General features: G+C 42.8%; 1 protein-coding gene across 1 annotated transcript in view; it reads right to left on the reverse strand.

Moving 5' to 3' along the window:
- The window catches only part of LOC120733129, a 63632-nt gene extending 50196 nt beyond the window's left edge, over nucleotides 1–13436 (reverse strand). The window contains exons 1-9 of the mRNA XM_040031170.1: nucleotides 12975–13436; nucleotides 8843–9095; nucleotides 5351–5379; nucleotides 4405–4705; nucleotides 4138–4178; nucleotides 3551–3824; nucleotides 2302–2349; nucleotides 1971–2014; nucleotides 1312–1597 (exon numbers count right to left, since the gene is read on the reverse strand). Coding sequence (XP_039887104.1) covers nucleotides 1312–1597; nucleotides 1971–2014; nucleotides 2302–2349; nucleotides 3551–3824; nucleotides 4138–4178; nucleotides 4405–4705; nucleotides 5351–5379; nucleotides 8843–9086 — 1267 coding nt within the window. The 5' untranslated portion in view covers nucleotides 9087–9095; nucleotides 12975–13436. The remainder of the gene's footprint in view (nucleotides 1–1311; nucleotides 1598–1970; nucleotides 2015–2301; nucleotides 2350–3550; nucleotides 3825–4137; nucleotides 4179–4404; nucleotides 4706–5350; nucleotides 5380–8842; nucleotides 9096–12974) is intronic.
- Nucleotides 13437–15369: the final 1933 nt, after the last annotated feature.

The raw sequence follows: 15369 nt of genomic DNA on the forward strand, positions 1-15369 counted from the left end.
AGCCTCCCTGGGAAAGTCTATGCCAGGGTGCTGGAGAGGAGAGTTCGTCCGCTAGTCGAACCTCGGATACAGGAGGAACAATGCGGTTTTCGTCCTGGTCGCGGAACACTGGACCAGCTCTTTATCCTCTCGAGGATACTTGAGGGTGCATGGGAGTTTGCCCAACCAGTCTACATGTGTTTTGTGGACCTGGAGAAGGCATTCGACCGTGTCCCTCAGGGTGTCCTGTGGGAGGTGTTGCGGGAGTATGGGGTGTCTGGCCCATTGCTACGGGCCATTCAATCCCTATACAACCGTTGCAAGAGCTTGGTTCGCATTGCCGGCAATAAGTCGGACTCGTTCCCGGTGGGTGATGGGCTCCGCCAGGGCTGCCCTTTGTCTCCGGTTCTGTTCATAATTTTTATGGACAGGATTTCTAGGCGCAGCCAAGTGGCGGAGGGCTTTCGCTTTGGTGGCCTCAGAATCTCATCTCTGATTTTTGCGGATGATGTGGTTCTGTTGGCTTCATCGGGTGAGGGCCTCCAGCTCGCACTGGAACGGTTCGCAGCCGAGTGTGACGCAGCGGGAATGAGGATCAGCACCTCCAAATCTGAGTCCATGGTTCTCAGCCGGAAAAGGGTGGAGTGCCCACTCCGGGTCGGGGATGAGTTCCTGCCCCAAGTGGAGGAGTTCAAGTATCTCGGGGTCTTGTTCGCGAGTGATGGGAGAAGGGAGCCGGAGATCGACAGACGGATTGGGGCTGCGGCTGCAGTTATGCGGACGCTGCACCGGTCAGTCGTGGTGAAGAGGGAGCTGAGTGTAAAAGCGAAGCTCTCAATTTACCGGTCGATCTACGTCCCTACCCTCACCTATGGCCACGAGCTGTGGGTAGTGACCGAAAGAACGAGATCGCGGATACAAGCGGCGGAAATGAGCTTCCTCCGAAGGGTGGCTGGCCTCTCCCTTAGAGATAGGGTGAGAAGTTCGGCCATCCGGGAGGGGCTCAGAGTAGAGCAGCTGCTGCTCCACATCGAAAGGAGCCAGCTGAGGTGGTTCGGGCATCTGGCAAGGATGCCCCCTGGGCGCCTCCTGGGCGAGGTGTTCCAGGCATGTCCCACCGGGAGGAGGCCCCGGGGCAGACCCAGGACACGCTGGAGAGATTATATCTCTCGGCTGGCCTGGGAACGCCTTGGTATTCCCCCGGACAAGCTGGAGGAGGTGGCTGGGGAGAGGGAGGTCTGGACCTCTTTGCTTAGGCTGCTACCCCCGCGACCCGACCTCGGATAAGCGGATGAAGATGGATGGATGGATGGATGGATTTTGTTGTCTTACTTCGAGGCAGTGAGCTGCAGTCTGACAGCCTCTGAGCCAGATCAGTCCTCTTCATCTCCTTTAAGACCTCCATGGTCTTCTCCACTGACTGTTGGCCGTAAGTCTGCACCATCAGAAACACTGTGTGCTGCAGGTCTGTCCTCATGTACCACATCCATGTGAAGTCTGAGTAATATTTGTCATGATGAATTTGTAGCAGGTTCTTATTGAACTCACTGAGCTCCGGCTCATTGAGACCATCCAGAGCTTCCAGCAGCAGCTCAATAACAGACTCCATCGTTTCTACCTGGAAAATTCAAAGAAAATGTTCATGAGATAAATGTGACATTTCTCACTTTCAGGTTTGTTTGTTTTCTCATCAACACTTTACAAATGTAGATGTGTTTAGATGACATCATCCATCACATAAGGTGATGATGTCATTGGTCATATTTGTCACAATGATCACAAACAGCTGATTAACAATTATTCTGCTTCTGTTAACAAGTTCAGGACTTTTCTGACCTGCTGCAGACCTACCTCACTGCACACGCTCAACTTATCAAACTTTGACTTTTCCAATCAAAATCAAATCCTTTGTTTCTATTGAAGATTTCTATCCTGTGTTTATGAAATGAAAGCTGGATGATCTGAAGTCAGACAGATGTGACATGACTCACTTTGTGGATCAGTGCAGGCCAACGTTCATCCTCAGAGTGTTTCTCTGACAGAAAAGAAAGATTAAAAGCTTCATTCATGACTGATTTAACATCAGTGTTAATAATCAGACACTTTGAAATAACTGATGCTTTGATTTCATTCTGATGATCCTTGTAAGTTGGATTAATAACAACATTAAACTTGTTAACATGAAGTCATATTTGATGGGAAACTATCAACGTGTGAGGAAATGATCCAGTTCTGTTTCATTCAGTAATTCTTCTTCTTCATCTTCTTCATCTTCATATCAATGAGTGTATTTATTGATTCATGTGTTTTCTGGACACTGACCTTTCTCTGTTTCCTCCACATCAAATCCTTCAGCTGATGATCCTGCAGCTGCAACACATTGAATACAAACTGTAACTACATGACACAGACACTGTGTGTGTCCTTTATGTGTGCTCATCCTGAGTATAACACTGAGTCCTGACAATAAAAAGCTTTAATATTTCACTTTCAGCTGTGCTGACTGAAGGCAGGAGGAGGCCATAGTTACACAATCACAGAGAAATCACTGAAAAGACTTTGAATCATTTACCTCATACAGGTCGTCTGTCTCCATAGTGGAGTTTCAATCAAAGCTAACATAAAGATCCATTTACAACACAAGACTGATATTAATGAGCTCAAAATGCAAAAAACAAAGAAAAATATTTTCAAAGGAAAGAAGTTCAAAGAGCTTTAAAACAACATTTACTAAAGAAAGTCACTGATTCAATAAGCTGAATATTTTTACTTTAAAACATTGAAATATGAAAACAAATCTGTTTAATTTTACTGTGTTTGTACAACCTGAATGTGTTCATTTATCAACGTCTGTCCAAAATAAATCAGAGGAAACATTCTTTCATTTATAAATGATAATAAAGTTTATATTATGCAGTTCTTGTTGTGAGTTTCTCTGATTTAATTCTTTAAATTAATTTTTACTGTAAGGTGTAATATTATATTTAATAATAATAATGGATTGGATTTATATAGCGCTTTTCAAGGCACCCAAAGCGCTTTACAATGCCACTATTCATTCACTCTCACATTTACACACTGGTGGAGGCAGCTACAGTTGTAGCCACAGCTGCGCTGGGGCAGACTGACAGAAGCGAGGCTGCCATATCGCGCCATCGGCCCCTCTGGCCAACACCAGTAGGTAGTAGGTGAAGTGTCTTGCCCAAGGATACAACGACCAGGACAGAGAGCCCGGGGATCGAACCAGCTACAGGTTACAGATACTCTTCCCAACGCTTCCCTGAGCCACGGTCTCCCCAAATTAAAATAGGGGCGATTAAAATAGTATGGAAGTACTTTAAAATCCTTCCACACACAGTTAAGAATAATCACTCCATATCTGATGTTTGGATTTGTCTATTAATTTATGCAGCTTATGATTATTGTACAGCTGTCCTTCTTGGCCAGGACACTCTTGTAAAACAGATTTTTAATGTCACAAGTTTATTTTTTCCTGGTTAAATAAACTTTAATGAATAAATAAAATGTATTAAAGTTATTACAGACACTCTGACAGATTATTTCCTCTTACCTTTGAGTCCTGAGCTGCTCTCTGACAGCCTCTGCACCAGATCAGTTCTCTGCATGTCTGTTAAAACCTCCCTGATCACCTCCACAGACTGATGACCAAGTTTATCAATCATATCATTCACTATTCCTCTTCTGTCAGTTCTCAGATCAATTTGTGGAAGACTCTTCTGAAACCAAGTGAACACCAGGAACAACTTGAACTCCTTGAGATCCTCATAACTGAAATCCTCCAGTGTTTCTAGAAGCTGATCTGTAACAGCTGCCATTGTTGCAACCTGAAACATTCAAAGCAAACATTCATAAAGAAAAAATGTTTCCTCACTGAGAAAATTACAGATTTATGTTTTTGTAGCTGTTTTAAACTTTGAATGTTTTCAATGTTTCCTCTGAAACACTTTGTTTTCTTTTATTATCTTATTTATTAAGATGTATTTATGTAAACACACTTTTTAATAATGTTTGATTTTTAATCTAAAAACATTTCTGTGACAACTGTTTAATCTAAATGATGAAATTATGATTTTCAAACTGCATCTTGTTGAATCAAAGCTGAACTCTGCAGAGTCAGACAGATGAGACGTTACTCACTTTATGGATCAGTGCAGACAGATGTTCATCCAGATGTTTGTCTGGAAAAAGAGAAATTAACAAAAATGGAAATAAGTGTTTAATAAAAGCTAATCGAGCTTTAAAAAAATACACAGAGATCAACAAAAAAAAGTTACATTTAAACCTGCTGAACATCATCTTCTGCTCGTCAACAATGCTCTCTTTGCTCTGTAAATCTGACTGTTTCTAATATGAACTGAAGCAGAAACACTTTTATCATTTTAACATGTTTTGTCTTTATCTCACTTTGAGCTTCTGAGCTGCTGTCTGTCAGCCTCTGAGCCAGATCAGTCCTCTTCATCTCCTTTAAAACCTCCACGATCTTCTCCACTGACTGTTGGCCAAAAGTCCTCACCATCAAAAACACCACGTCCTGCACGTCCTGCACGTACTGCAGGTCCTGCAGGTCTAACATCGCAGACAGACTCATGGGGCTCATTGAGCCATGTTTTATTCTCAGGATCTCGATGAAGTCTCTGAGCTCGCTGCCTCTCAGATCAGCCAGTGTCTCCAAAAGCAGCTCAATAAGAGACTCCATCGTTTCCACCTGGTAAAAACAGAGGTCACATGACAGCGATGCACCATTCAAATGTGTGTTTGATTTTTAATCAACAGAAACATTTTAGTGTGCTAAAAATAAATTCATGTTTGAATCCAATTCTTTCTAAAAACCTGAAAAGATGACCTTTGACCTTCAGACATAAAGCTGCGTCTTTTTAAGGTCATGACCGGTCGACCAGATGTAGAGCAGAAAATAACCTCCATGAACATCTGGTGCTCGGTGGGTACCTGCTTGGATTGGTTTTTTATTTCTTGGCTCATTTTTTCCTCTTTTTGAAGGATTTAATTTTCATGAACAGGTTTGTGACTCTGTTTTACTGCCTGACTGTAACTCTGTCAAAGACTGAGCTACAAAAACTGCAGTGAGTCTCCTGATTTTACAAACAGAGGGGAGCTTTAACTGCTCACATCTTTACTGATAAACAGAAAGACTTGAGTTTAATCTGCTTTTAAAATGTAAATAAGGTTTAATATTTCTATACCAATCATGTATAAAACTCATGTGTACATGACAAAGCTGCAGCTTGAATTTCATGTGTATGATTTGTGTTTAAGATGAAGATCATTTTCAGTCTTCATCTACTGAATCAAAGCTGAACTGTGTGAAGTCGACTGATGTGACGTTACTCACTCTCTGGCTCAGTGGAGGAAACTGTTTGTCTGAGGAGAAAAGAAAGAGAAAAAGTCAGATTAGAAACTGTTTTATCATCAGGCTTCATGAGGATTTAGAACATGAAAGATTTCACATCAAAGTGACACTTAAACCTCGTTAACTCGTTAATAATGATTTTAGAGAGAGGCCTAACTTTGTGAATGAGAGCACACACAGGATACTCTGATCGCTGATCACTTTTATGAGTGTGTATATACACACACACACACACATATATAAATATACACTACATGTCTTTGAACGTGACGGGAGTCGACTCCAGACCGGGGCGTTTCTGTCCAATGAGGGTCCCAGGCTGCCTCTCCCATGCTAACCAACCGTAACTTGGAGTGAGAGACATAAATATGAAGCCATACCAGCTGGGACGTCACCCAGGTGGCATAGTGGCTCCAGCAGATCCCAGGAAAACATTAGAGATCTCTGTCCAGAAGAGCGCTGTCAGAGTTTTACCCCTGATACTGCTGGATAAACAGAAACTCACTCAGGAACGAGGTCACACACAGCTCAAGTTTTCCCTCGCGAGAGGGAAGCAGTTGATCTCCAACCCACTTCAACTTGCTTCCCCCCTGCAGGTCGTTTTTATTGTTTACACACATGACTATTCATAAAGCTCGTTGCTGTATTAACTAAGACAAATTACTATATATGGTTAGAAAGTGTGTTGTGCAAGCGTGGTTATACAGTGTGAGTGGTTATATGATGTGAGTGCAGCCCTCCCAGGATGATGTCAGTATCTTGTCCCGCCAGGTGGCTTCCTTCACTGCGTACAGTCTGTTCTTCTCAAAGCTACTTGTTCCCTTTATGGAGGTCGTGCAAATACTCATATTTGTGGGTTACATAGCGAGCAAATAAAACGCAGCTTCTCAAGACTCCCAGGGTTTTCCCTGTGGATTATGTAGCTTTGAGAAGATATGGGATCTATGAAGGAATCCTGCGTTTCAGATTGTTTCCATGAAGGTGGAACACATCTTCATGCTGGAAGTGCCTCTCTCACCACCAACCTCTCCCCCAAAGATAAGAACATAATCAGCATTAGCTTGGACTGTGTTAATTAAGTTAATAACTAAAATTAAACGTAAACTATTAATTACAATTGATGTGATTTGATTATTCTTTTTACATTATTTTTGTTTTTCACTTTTTTCACTTTTTCTGTACAAGAATGTGTGTGTGTGTGTGTGTGTGTGTGTGTGTGTGTGTGTGTGTGTGTGTGTGTGTGTGTGTGTGTGTGTGTGTGTGTGTGTGTGTGTGATTCTGGTGAAATGCACAGTGAACAAACAAGCTGATGAGTAAGATAACCTGCTGAGAATGACCTACAGTAGCGCTCCTTCCTATGCTGTGAGTGTAACAGTGCTCCTACAGTCTCATGCAGGGGGTGGGTGTCAAGGAGCGGCTGTGTGCTGGCAGGAGAGGACCCAGATGCAGACTCACAGAAACAAGACGTAACTCAAAAAATGGCTTTGTTTACAGAAAGGGCAAATAAACAATACAAAACTAAACTGGGAAAAACTAGTTCGCTGAACACTCGGAGAATTCCACACAACCATGAGTGACGACGCGACACAGATCTAAGGCTACGTTCAGTCTGCAGGTCTTGATGCTCAATTCTGATTTTTTGATCAAATCCGATTTTTTTGTCTGCTTGTTCAAACTACAAATAAAATGCGACAGCAAACGCGCTCTAGTGTGAACGCTCAAAGCGGCCCGCATGCGCAAAAGAAGACGTCACACACAACGCGCTCTGTTTAGACCCAGAGCAACAGTATGTTTGACTGATGGCCCTTAATATAAAGACTTCGCACTTCATGTTTCCCAATTTTTGCTTTAAGTTATTTTGTTATTTACATAATGATGTAATTAACCTAATAATGATCCTTATTGCTGTTTGAGAGGAGCGCTGCTTCAAAGGATAGCTGCAGATTTCTGTCAGAATCTGCAGATTATGCAGAACAAATAAAATGTTCACGTTTCTCCAACGTTGTCTTCCCAGCAGTTTCACCGGATGGCCAGGAAGCGTTCGCAATGTCTTCTCTGGCGCTGATAATCGGCGTCTGTCTTGTGTCAGTGACATAAAAGACGGATTTAATGCGACTTGACCATCAAACAGCAGTCGCTTTCTGAAACATCAGATATGTATCGGATTCAGTACCACATACGAAAGTGACCCAGATCGGATTTGAAAATATCGGATTTGTGCCGTTCACACTGTCAGACCATGATCGGATAGATGGGTCGCAGAGGGTCAGAAAAATCGGATTTGATGTGCTTTCGCCTGCAGTGTGAACGTAGCCTAAGGGAGACTCTGACATAAATACACAGAAAGCTAACGAGGGACGTAGGAGCACACAGGGAACACAGCTGACACTAATAGTAACAATGAGACAGTGTTCCCTCTGTTCAGTGTCTAGTCTGGGTCTCTGTGTCTGTCGTGTACTTCCTGTTTTACTTTGACAGTCTCTCGTCAGTGTACGTCATGTTGTGTTTGCTCTTTCCCTGAGTACAGGGACAAGAGCAACATGAGACACTACTGACTGGGGAACGAGAAGGCAAACACGAGGACAGAAGTAAACTACACAGAGCATGGGGGTACAGGGACCCAAACCTAAGCAGTAGAACTCTCAATCCAAGGAGAACAGAAGAGCTAGAAGTACAAACTGAAACCCAAACCACAATCATCCTAAGAAAACAAAAGTACAAAACTCAAAACACTGGCTCACCGACCCAGGACCATGACATTGGGAGGTGCTGTCCATGATGAACGTTAGGTTAGACAACATCCTCTCCCAGTAGGGAAATAGCTCCTCTGCATTTAACCCATTCACCCAGTGAAGCAGTGGGCAGCCACCAATGCAGTGCCCGGGGAGCAGTGTGTAGGGACGGTACCTTGCTCAGGGGTACCTAAGGGTAGCTGTTTAGTGGAGTCGAACCACCGACCTTCCGATCATGGGGCCACCACTCTACCTACTGAGCTATCCCTGCCGTGATATTTATTGGCCCAATGGCGCCCTCTCTCAGAGGCAGTGGATCACTGCACTGTGTGGGATCATTAGGTATCAGCATGTGTGCGACCACTAAACAGAGCATGTGACCTCTGTAACTGTCTAACTGTTAATAAGAAGAGTTTCAGTGGTTTGTTGTAATTGTGAAGTCCTGAAACAGTCACATAATATCACTGCACACCGGCTATAAGCTGCTATTATTTTGTAGTGTGCTGTGTTTGAGCCTCCTGTAATGAGCCAACCTGCCTGACCTGCACATATTCTGCTCTAATCCACGTTATAAAAAGCAGCACGAAAATATAAACGTCTTTGTTCATCATTCACTACACAACAGAGTCAAGAGATTTTTCTATCAGTCAGCACCTGGTTTCATATGAATGTGATAAACTTTATGCAGTATTCTCACATATTTAAGTCTTTGTTCTCTTATTTGTGGTTCCTGAGGTGATACCTGATAATCTCTGCACCAGATCAGTCCTGTTCATCTTCATTAAAGCCTTTCTGGTCTCCTCCACACTCTCTCCTCTGTACGTCTCCTCCATCAGCTTCACTACATCCTGTGTGTTTGCTGTTTTCAGTCGGCCCCTTGGCTTGGATGATAGATCTTTCTCCAGTTCAATGAGTGACTTGAACTCAGCAAAGTCCTCTGGACTCAACTGGTTCAGTGTTTCAGTGAGCAGCTTCTTAGTCGTCATAGTTACCACCTGGAAAATGAAGAAATCATGTTATACATGAAGGACAGCATGTCTGCTGTTTGTTCATTTGATGGATGGAAACTGACTGCTTTGTGTTTCACTAATGACAACATTACTGACATGGACGTTTGTTACTTTTCTATCACCCAAATGAAAACTGTGATTGGACGTGAACGTCAAACATCAGCTTGAAACTTGAGTAAAATTGTGTAATAAAAACATGCAACCCACAGCAGCGTGAGTGTGTGAGTTTGAGTTCAGCTTGTTGGAAAGGCCCTCCACAACAGTCTCATTTTCAAATGTGCCTCCTTGCGAAAATGAATTACCCACCCCTGGTTTATACAAACTCTTTCAAATTAAAAGCCCTCTAGATTCTCACAGGTGAGAAACACTTTAATTCTTAACAAGGCTTTTATTGTAAAACAAAATGTGGAAATTATTGTAAAAAGAAAAAAAATTATGTTTTTCTTTTTTTAACATTGGAAAATAATGATTATGTCATAATATCTGTGACTCTGACATTCACCATCCAGGGGGCAGAGCTGTGTGAGGAAGATCTAGTGTCTGATGGAGATGATGGAGATGAAATTGCGCACAGACAACTTTAAGATCACGTGACTATCGTGGCCTTTTTAAACCGCTACAACCGAGAACTCTACCGTGACCTCCGGTTCTTTCCCACAGAGCTCTGCACCTCTGCTTCAAACCAGCAACAGTCACATGATCTAATATAACTTATTATTATATCTCATTCCTTGTTACACACATATGAAAACAACTCCAATTAAAGCTGCAAGCAGCGTTACGAGGGCCCTCGCACCCCGGCGCGTCGAGCCACGCCCAACACCTAAAACCAGCACGTCCGATCTGATGTCACATTGATGGAATTCATGCGTTTAACCACCAGCTAACATTTCATTCAATCATGATTATATTCGTCCCACTAGGTGGCGCTCTAACCATTACTGACAAATGGCATAAGAAACATTTCCGAGCTCGAGTCTCATCATCCCTGCGACCTTTGGGAGAGATTGGACATTGTGTTTTTGAGTGACAGCAGATTACTGCTTTTCGGCGAGTGATTGAAACTCCACGTGCCGCCATGACCACCCCGTTTCCATGAACGTAAAAAGCTTCGCAATTTAACATCACAAAGGTCTTTAGATTCCACACACTGGAGATCGGTCCAATCTGATGAAATCCCTTGGAGGAGTTCATCAAAGTACGGTGCCTGAAAAGATGGGAAAATGTCGCCAAAATTACACATTAATTTTAAAATGGCTGACTTCCTGTTGGATTTGGGATATTGCTCCAAGAGACTTTTTTGCACATCTTGATATCTTCCATAAGTTTACCAGGTTCCAGACTCTTCAAATCAAATCAAATCACTTTTATTGTCACATCACATGTGCAGGTACATTGGTACAGCACATGTGAGTGAAATTCTTGTGTGCGAGCTTCACAAGCAACAGAGTTGTGCAAAATACAATAATGTAAACAAGCAAAATACAAGAATGGCTACATCTCTTAGACTCTTAGATGAAACACAGAGCAGGGGCTGATGTTTAGAAATTTTGTAGGGGGCGCTGTGGAGCCATTTTGCAAGGTTCCATAAACATATCACATAACAAAAAAGCCTTCATCACATTGGAGGTGTGGGTCAAATTTTAAGACTTTTTAAACTTTCCAAGCCCCTCAAAACCAACTTCATTGTTCATGGTGAACCGCGTTGCCACCAGGGTGCGCCGTTCAGTTTAAAGTCACAATTTTCTCCCTGAAGCATCATGAGGGACTGATGGTGATATTCACCGCTTTTGAGGTGGTCATTGTGACAGCCATGATTAACCTGTGAAAATCCGTATATCAAAGTGAAAGACATGACATTTCCTGTTCCCACTAGGTGGCATTCTCCCTGATCTCAAATGTGACAGTTGAAATTTGTTCAGGGCTGAAGTCTTGTCATATGTGTGGTCTTTGGTCTGTATGACAGAGTGAGAGGCAATATGATTTTCATGGCGAATCATCGAAATTCGCCGTGGCACCACGGCCTCACCGTGTCCCGAAAACTCAAAAGCTCCGCAGTTTAACATGGCCCGGTGCAGTGGCGGTCCTAGCCTGTTTGGCGCCCTGGGCGAACACTCCCTCTGCCCCCCCCCCCACACACACACACACAGACAAAACATATTAAGGATTGTACATTAACATAAAGCTGTCGTACACACATACACATATGAAGAGAGAGAGAGTATGCATAGTACGCAAACGGCTCCCAAACAGCCATCATAATTCGTCATACAATGAGAACAGGACAAATCAACAACTGACAATGACTCATTGATATTAAAATCTGTAACAAAATGTATTGTTTGGAGTTTAGTCTGTTACTGTTACTATTTTTACCATTTCTTCTTGGAGCAACTGTAACGCACATCATTTTTTTTAGAGATTAATAAAGTATTCTGATTCTGATTGTTTCAGGATGAGCTGCCATCATCCAATCACACATCTGCTTACCTGCATCTGTTGCTCGTTTCTCCTCCTCTTCTTTTCTCTTTTTCTAAACTGAGGACCTGATGGCTTTGAACTTTTCTTGTCCATCTTACATTGGGTTTAATTTTGCACTCCAGTAGGAACACCCATCCCTCAACTTGAGGATCACCACAACATAACCTAACACACCTACACCTTAGTTCACAGATTCACTTTGTCTAAGGTGCATTTCTGGGATTTCACACAACCCAGGATTCAAATCGTGAATACATAATGGGCTTGGATTTACAGCATTATGAATGAAATGTGCTCTATTTGGAAGCAGCAGCACCCCCTCCCCCCCCCTTTCAACGGGTTGTGTGTGAGACTTTAAATCATCAAACTGTAAATTTTAACTCGTTATTGATCCTTTACCCCGAGTCCTAAAGTGTATATTTATTTTCTTACTCTTCTTATATTTATTGTTTGTTTACTTGCACTGCTGTAACTGGAGCCTCGTCGTCTCGTCTCTCTATATGCTGGACTGTATGTAGCGGAGATGACAATAAAGTTTACTTTGACTTCAGCAGCGAGCACGCGCACCGAGGGCTCTCGCGCTCACTTTTCGTGTATAGAATTTCGAAAAAACATCGGTGCAAATTATAAGTCTGTATCATGATGTCTGGTGTTTTTGTGTTTGTTGGTTTGTTTTTATTTTGTTTTCTTTTGCGAGATGGTTATTAGATGCTGCTCCCCGCCGTCCCGCCCTCTGGTCTCTGCGCCGCAAGCAGCAGGCGCACCTCGCAAACGGACGGCTCCCTTACTCCCAGCAAATGGGCGATAGAAAACCGATCGGTGTCTATACCATTCCCAATATGCGCTGGCTGACGTCGGGGCAGCATGAGTACGAGCATTTTTTTTTTTTGCCGATGCCCGTGATGCCGCCCCCACCACGATGCCGCCCCGGGCAACCGCCCGTATCTAAAACCGCTACTGCCCAGGTGTGTAGTTGACACTGACGAAATATGAAGGTTATGCAATCAAACCCCAAATAGGTGGCGCTACGGAGCCATTTTCCAATGCTCATATGTAAAACCATTAAAATACGAAATGTTTCACCAGACCTGATGCGTGTGCAAAACTTCCTGAGTTTTTGAGCATGTTTAGGCCCTCAAACAGGCACTTGTTTTGCCTGAATAATAATAATAATAATAATAATAATAATAATAATAATAATAATAATAATAATAAGAAGAAGAAGAAGAAGAAGAAGAAGAAGAAGAAGAAGAAGAAGAAGAAGAAGAAGAAGAAGAAGAAGAAGAAACAGAGCAGATAGAGGGCCTTCACACTCCCCTAACAAGGAAGCAGAACTACGAATGTGAACTTCCAGGAGGAAGCAGAACTTAATGCCGCGCTTACCTTCAATACTTCATGTAAAATGTGAACACCTGGAATCACTGCTGATGGAAAATCATTCTTCAGTGTTTGTGAAGCAGCTTAGTGTGAGGCGCTGTTCTCCCGCTGCTTTCTCTCACTTTCTGTAAACGCGGAGGCGGAAAAACTTCCGCGTTTCTGCGTCTCTCTCCTCCCAGCTGTCAGCCCGCCTGGATAACGGAGGCGCCTTGATGCGACTGTTGTTCTAATTTTGCGCCATAGAAATAAACCGAGTTGAAACAGATGTTACCGCCTTTCCATCAACGTTACCTTTGGCTCAGGTATGAGTAGAAAGAGTGACGTCGTGTCTCTTTAATCAGTCTCTGCATCTCCAAAGCAACAACGGATACACCGAGTTTAATAAATACTGAATCCGTTAATAATAATAAAAAGTTCCATAATCCAAAGTAAGCATCACATTCACATGCTAACTAGAGCTACTTATGTCTGACTGAACACTCTTAAGCTGTAATTTACCACAGACGGTATAAATCTTTAATACTGTGTGTTTCTGTTATTCACTAAACTTCTGTCAACGATCAGGAAGACCTGCAGTTTCCTGGAGAGCCAACAGGGGGCGAAACCAACCCACTGAATTAACAATGGTACAGGGAGGGACGCTGGTTTGAGGGCGGAGTCCTTCACTCTGTCGTCAGTGGAAACATTATTGCTGCAGACTCCACATTAACACTGTGAGAAGCATCCAGTTTCAAAGATGCTTCGTCTGTTTCATCGTGTTTAATGTTCAAGATGAGGATGATTTACAGCCTGAATCTACTGAATGAAAGCTGAGTTAAAGTCACACTCACTCTCTTCAACAGTGCAGCTCCATGTTCATCCACAGAGTGTTTCTCTGAGGAGGAAAGACATTTACAATCAACTCTGAGGATTCAAACATTATCACACATCCAAGTAGAATCAGCCTTCAGACGACACAGATGATTTAAAAGAGAAAATCATGTGAAACTAAATAAAATGACATAAGAACCCAACAAAGAAACCCTCCATCCTGTCCAACCAAAGTAACTGGGGGTTCCCAGCTGTGATAATGAGAGAGGGTACACCTGTCCACCTCAGGTTTTAAACAGACAGACAACCTTTCACACCCACATTTAATTTAGAACCAGCAATAAAGCCAACAAGCATGTGTTTGGACTGGAAACCAGAGCACTCTGAGGAAAAGCATGCAGGCACAGGGAGAACATGCAAACTCCACACAGAAAGGTTCCAGCCAACCAGGAGGCTCAAACACACAACCTTCATGCTGTGAGGACACAGTGCTAACCACTGCACCACCATGACACCACCAACACAAAACCCTGTTGATGACACAGAGTTTACACTCATGCATGTTGGTCTTACCTCTGGATGCTGAGCTGCTCTCTGGTAACTTCTGCACCAGATCAGTTCTGTTCATGCGCATGAAAACTTCTCTGGTCACCTCCACAGACTGATGACCAAGTTCATCCACCATCAGAATCACTACATCTGCTCTGGTTGATGATGGACTCAGCTTCTGTGATTTGTATGACAGACTCATCCAAAGAAAAATTGACTTCAGGAATCTCTTGAACTCCTCGAGCTCAAATCATTCAAAGCTTCCAAAAGCAGTTGTTTCACAGCTGCCACCATTGCCACCTGGAAAAGTCATTCAATTTGCAGGACATTTATTTATTTATCCATTTTATCCAAATAAGCTCAGTATGATTTCTCATAACCACAAAAAAGCAGAAATCATGAGAAAAATGAGTCAACATGAGAACTGATGATACTTTAGTCCTCTGACTTTCAGCCTGCTGTCTTGTACTGAATCAGAGATGTGACATGACTCACTTTGTGGATCAGTGCAGAGCGTCGTTCATCCACAGAGTGTTTCTCTGAGGAGAAAAGTGCTCAAAGTCACTCACAAGAGACTTACTTACCAACTGACAGTTGTATAATCTTCAACATTACATTTAAAGCTCAACTATGATAGACACTGTTTGTGTTATTCAGTCTCTCAGACTGAAGGAGTCACTTTTTGTCATTTTTTTGTTCCTTGAACACTCATAAATTCTGATTTGGACAACAATCTGTCTTTTCTCTACAATATTTTTATGAAAGACAAAAACTTTAGTTATGAGACATCTTAACCACCAGAGTTTATTTAACTTATTTCATCTTTGTTGTCTTACTTTTGGGTTCTGGGCTGCAGTCTGACGGCCTCTGAGCCAGATCAGCCCCCTTCATCTCGTTTAAACCCTCCATGGTCTCCTCCACTGACCGCTCACCGTAAGTCAGGACCATGAAAAACACCGTGTCCTGCAGGTCTGTCCTCGTGTAGATAATTCTTTGGATGTCTGACTAATGTTTGTAATGAATTTTACGCAGGACTTCCTTG

The sequence above is a fragment of the Simochromis diagramma genome, unplaced genomic scaffold, assembly GCF_900408965.1.
Source record: "Simochromis diagramma unplaced genomic scaffold, fSimDia1.1 OVJJ01000361.1, whole genome shotgun sequence".
Taxonomy (NCBI): Eukaryota; Metazoa; Chordata; class Actinopteri; order Cichliformes; family Cichlidae; genus Simochromis; species Simochromis diagramma.